The sequence below is a fragment of the Panthera uncia genome, chromosome C2, assembly GCF_023721935.1.
Source record: "Panthera uncia isolate 11264 chromosome C2, Puncia_PCG_1.0, whole genome shotgun sequence".
Classification (NCBI taxonomy): Eukaryota; Metazoa; Chordata; class Mammalia; order Carnivora; family Felidae; genus Panthera; species Panthera uncia.
This window is the reverse complement of record NC_064810.1, coordinates 92,925,265-92,930,925: the sequence shown is the minus strand read 5'-3', so window position 1 is coordinate 92,930,925 and position 5,661 is coordinate 92,925,265. Positions and strand designations below refer to the sequence as shown.

The following is a 5,661-nucleotide window of genomic DNA, read 5'->3' as shown; positions in this document are numbered from 1 at the left end:
ACAGACAAGAGCCACACAAGAGCCATTCCCCTGATCCTGCCCTGTTCAGAGTCCCGATATTTTTACCTAGATTCACAAGTTAGTACAAAAATCTTCTGAAATATTTAAGCTCTCTTTAACTGTATCCTGAAGTCTTAAGTAAAAATAATTTATTCCAAATTGGTCCAAAGGGAATAAAAAGCAAAGTGAAAAGAAATAATTTTATGTTGTTTGGACTGCCAAATTATGTAAAAAGTAAACAACTTAGGGAAAAAAACCAAAACCAAAAAACTAGTGTTCTGCATTTTTTTTCCCTCCACTCATAAAAAGTACTTTAAAAAAGTGCCTTTCTTTTAAGCACATTAAAGCAAACATTGAAAGGATTGACTCAGTACTCCACTTTGTGGGGAAAACAGCCTGGAGATATTTTAGCTGCCTGCTAAGCCTTTGGTATCCATCAGAACTGTATTTCCATAGTTGTAAAACTGACTGTAAGTGAAAGTCTGTTTAATCATCTGTGTATTTCCAATTTGCCTACATAGGTAAAAGCACTTAGGACAGTGCCTGGCACATAGATAGTACATAGTAAATGTTAGCAATAGCAATAGAATAGCTGAGATAGCATCCATAGATTGCCATGACAAAGAAGAAACATCAAAAGGGATGATCATCTAACCAGAAATGTAAATAGGGACTTTGATGAAGTCTGAAACTGAACATTCAGGAAGTTTCAGAAGCCCCCATTCAGGAATCCTCCAACCTCCTCTTTCACCTTGTCTTGAAACATAATTCAGAAAATCCTTTTTAACAAACAGAGCAAACCTTTATTTCAAATTTCCCTTAGGCTGCTGTAACTTATTTAGCATTTGAGGAGATACAAAAATGCCCAACTTAATCACTATTTGGATGTATTTTATAAAAACACAGCTCAGAAAACCAGGCTGTGTTCAATATTAAAAGCAAACCAAAATATAGCTCCAAGGATTGAACCAGCAAAGAATTAACATAGTTTATAATAGTTAGTAATATTAACTGATAACCCAGGCTACATGACCAGTAAACTCTTTTCAAGTGTTTAATCTTACAAAAAATCAAGCCAAGGAACTAATGTTTTTCCCTGAGTTCTGAAAGATTTGGTAAGCCTACCAAAAATAAAAGTTTTTCTTTACGCACATATCTTAATATATTCACAAACCATTCCACATGACAATACAGACAAAATAAAACATTAAACAATATAAATTCAATATGCAAGAAAAAAAGCTGAGTGGGAGAAAAGGAAAAGTTATCAATTTTAACACGGACCTTATTGCCACTAGCCAAATCTTTAGTATGAGGTCCATAGGTAAGAAAATTCCAACATAATCATATGCGAATATGTAAATTAGTTGCATCTTCAGGTTTCTAGCTACACACTTAATGAAGCATTAAAGTGATATATTGAAACAGCTTTCATTTCAGGAGAACCTTGTTATAAAAAATAGAACGGGGGAATACCTGAGTGGCTAAGTCAGTTAAGCATCCAACTCTTGATTTTGGTTCACGTCACAATTTCACAGTTGTGAGATTGAGCCCCACGCTGGGCTCCGTGCTGCGTGCAGAGCCTGCTTAAGATTCTCTCTCTTTCTTCCCCTCCCCAGCACCCCCTCTTAAAAAAAAAAAAGAGTAGAGCTAGCAACATTAGAATGTACTTGCCCTTTGGGAGAGCAAAATGAGCTAGACTTTTGGTTTACTTAATTACAGAGTCTTACTATCAAAAATAGATGCTCTAACTTAAAAAAAAATACGTTTTTTGGTAATATTTGATGACATTACTGAGAAGAACCCAGAAACGTTCTCTAAAAAAGAAAACAATCCTTCAAGATGTAGATATAACATTCTCAAAGAACTGTCATTTAAAAACACACAACCTCCTTTCTATTCCTTTTCATGTCCCAAATCAGATAATCTTTACACAGTCTCTGAGGCTCCAAGGAATTCCATTTCCACGGCGGCTTTGGGCGCTTGGGCTGAGCCACTCTTCTTTCGGAATTCTGCCGCGATTTCCTCAAAGGACTTTCCTTTGGTTTCCGGAACTTTGAAAAATGTAAACAGAGTAAAGGCCAGGACCACTCCAGCGAAGAGGAAAAACACATAAGGTCCACAGAACTTCTGCACAGAGAACAAATAGAGTTCCAGTTAGCCGTCGTTCTACTCCACTGTTCAGCAAATCTGCACAATATTAGGCTGCTTACCGCAACGTACTGGAAACACAGAGCTACAATGAAATTGCAGGTCCAGTTGCTGAATGCAGCTATTGCTAAAGCAGCAGGCCGCGGTCCTTGACTAAAGAACTCCGCCACCATGAACCAGGGGATGGGGCCTGGTCCAATTTCAAAGAAACTGACAAAGAGGAAGATGGCTACCATGCTCACGTAACTCATCCAAGCCAACTTATTCTGAGGAATAAACAAAAACAACAAAAAGAGTGGAACTGGGATTATTGGCAGCTTCTTCCTTTAAGTAGGCTCTCATTGAGTTCAGAGGTGACATAGCTCTCTTCTAGATATGTTTATGTGCAAATAACTACAAATTATTCTAGTCTGACACAAGTTTATTCTAGTCTGAGTCGTGCTTAAATCTTTTGAACTCTGTTATAGGAAATCCTCGGGATTAGGACTCTATATGACTCTCAGTCACTCTTTTCCTGTGAAAGAGGCAAGGCAAGAATCTATTGACCTTCTCTCCTATTCATATCAATGTTGCCAGATGGAGTGCATTACCCTCCATGAAGTGGTGGATGAGTGTGCTAGGTTGGAGAGGTCCTGGGACTTGCCCTAGGTCACACAGGTAGCCAAATGGCAGAGCCAGTGTTAGAACCCGATTGGGGCTGACCCCAGAGACTATGCTCTGACCATTTTGCGACACTGCCTCACTTGGTAACAAGTGCAATAATAAATTGCAAGTAATGTGATGTTGAAGTCTTTAAACCTAAAACACTAGTTCCCTTTTTCTTTACATTCCTCCTTTGCATTATATGCTGTTCCTCTGGCTTTATCTCCTAAGTCAATCTCAAATGTTTTGACATGCAAAACACTTTGACCTGGAGCATAGAAGTGCTATCATATGGTAACCAAAAATCTCAGGACCAAAATCTACACTTACCAGTAGTATAAGTCCCACGGACATGAAGATAGCACAGACAAACATCCCACTCATTCCTATTAGAAACAGAGAGCGTCGCCCTGCCTTCTCCACAAGGAATACCTAGGAAGGTTTCAAAACATACTGAATTAAATGGTTTTTATGGCCAAAGAGGTCGTTTTAATTTATACAGCTGGAAACAGGCAGTTCTGTAATCCCATTTTTACAGATGTGGAACTGAGTGGGGGTAGTGACTCTTGCCTGAGGTGGCAGAACTGGTCTCAGTGAGCAGAAGTAATTAACAGATACCAGCTTCACTCAGTCACATTGCTTTCAACAGGCAATTCTGGAGAAAGAGCCATGGCCTTACCATCACTCTACAATTATCACTTGAGTACAGTATTAAGAGGCTGTACCTCTCGGATCTCTTCCAGTAGATTTCTTATACATTTAAAATGACTCTACATAAAAAATGACATTAACTTATCTTTTGATAATTATCCTGTTACAAGTACAAGGTTTTGTGCACTGCAGACACCTGAAATCATGTAACTGTTGGGTTGCCAACCATTCTTATCCAACTTTCTCACTGCTAATAAAGTCAAATTATGGCCATTCACGTGGCAACTCACAGAATTTGATCACTTTACCAATTAGTCAGATCTGCATTTTTCTGGTGTCCCTAAATGTATTTGGTGCTGGAAGTGAATTATCTATTTGAAAAGATAAGACTTCAAAGCAAAAGCTTTAAGTGCTTTCTTATCCTAATTCAGGAGATGTGTCATTGATACCTTTGGGTCTGTGGACCTTTGCAATTAATGGTTAAGATTTACAATTAGCCAAGACCAATATTTGTTAAATAGACTCTTCTTCTTGGAATACTGCCAAGGTTGGTGAATCACACACAAAAAACTATGCCATAATTTCTCACTTCGATGACTAAATTGGCTCAGCTCATAAATCTATCAGGAAATCTATAGCAATCCAATACCCTTGAGCTCTGGCTCTGAAAATATCTGAGAAACATTTGTTTTCACCTATAGCAAAAACCCCTTTCATTTCAGAGGCATTGCATCTTCAGGTTTCAAATCACTTCAGGGTGATGAGCAAAGAGCCCACGTTTACTGTTGAAAAGGTAATAGGAGAAACAAATCTTTTCCAAGTTCATAACATTTCTCTGTGTAATTTGATTCTGTCAGTATGACTTTCCAAGTTGACTTGATGACACCATGTCAAAGCTATCAAGAAAATAGAAGCATTTCTTCAAGAATGAGGGCTTTTACTATGTTTCTGCTGTTTCTGAACAATTATTACTAATAGGATAATAAATTCTAAAACCACATGCCTTGGAAACTGAGTTGGACTCATTTCTTGAGGCTAGGTGAGCACTTGGGGAGGAGTGTGGCCCAGGGTGAGACTTGGTCAGGGGTTAGAGATGTTTGCCTAACCAGAACCCTTGTCTTTGCCCAAGACAATGTGTGTCACACAGGTTCTGGATGCCTCCTTGGAGTTTAGTAGCCACTGCTTCTCCTCTAGATCCATCTGTCTCCCCATTCCCTCCCCAATTCTTCCTGTTTTGTTTTCTCTCAACATTATAGGCCCTCTTCTCCCGGCCCATTAGTGTGGAAGAAAATATGGAATGTGGAAGCATAATTCAGCATGGGGTTAGGAAAATCTTTCTTTTCCCAAATACTCATTCAAGAGAAAAAAATTGTTTGATTATGTCCCTTCCAAGTCAATGAAACATTAATATCCTATCAGTGCATATTCCTACGTGCATATCTGTATTTGAAAGGATACACATTGGTTAATTTGGGGGAGAGGAATTGGGTGACTTAGGGACTATCCTTTTTGTACTTTTTCTGCCTTAAAACAACTTTCCAAAAATACATGTAATTAAAAAATTTAGCCCTGGAGGGTTAATTAGGTAGCTGATTAGAGCTTATTTTTAAAATTATGTCACTAATCTGTTCAAAATCTTTCACAGAATAAAAGGATAAACTCTCAGAGGGTATATTCAGAATAGTCAGGATACTTTTCAAGGCAACAAGCAACTCCTCCTATTCCAACTGGATTGGTGGGGAGGGGGGACAAAAATGAAATTCTGCAGCAGTTTCCTTTTTAGGCATTTAGAGTTTTGGTTACTCAGTTTTGACAACCTGATGCTTTACATAGCAAATCCTGTTACATATAAAATGTTTTAAGCATAATCTCTATATTAAAAAAAATATTTTGAAGTGGGGCTTGTAACAAACATAGCTCAGGAGACAGAAGAATGTGAGTAGTCCCTTGGATCACATCCCAGTAGGAGACCTTCATCGATTTCAAGTGGCCTTTTGGCTTGAACAGGCATTATCATGAAAGGCATGTCTACAGAACTGCTGGTATTCCCTTGTTATCTGTTCTCTTTCCTCTTTCCAAGGTCCAGCACTGTTTAATGTAGTCTTGACAAATCTGTTTTTTGATCTAGGTAACCGGGCTGTAATTTATTGACCATTCTAAGGTAATAGTTAAAAGTCCATGAGCAGAGAAAGAAAAACAACTGACTAAAGTATATTG

The 5,661-nt window shown here is 38.2% G+C and overlaps 1 protein-coding gene across 1 annotated transcript in view; it reads right to left on the bottom strand.

Annotated features, from left to right (window-relative positions):
• Nucleotides 1-891: 891 nt before the first annotated feature.
• Nucleotides 892-5,661, bottom strand: part of SLC2A2 (solute carrier family 2 member 2) — a 27,215-nt gene continuing 22,445 nt past the window's right edge. The window contains exons 9-11 of the mRNA XM_049629198.1: nt 3,124-3,225; nt 2,214-2,417; nt 892-2,130 (exon numbers count right to left, since the gene is read on the bottom strand). Coding sequence (XP_049485155.1) covers nt 1,930-2,130; nt 2,214-2,417; nt 3,124-3,225 — 507 coding nt within the window. The 3' untranslated portion in view covers nt 892-1,929. The remainder of the gene's footprint in view (nt 2,131-2,213; nt 2,418-3,123; nt 3,226-5,661) is intronic.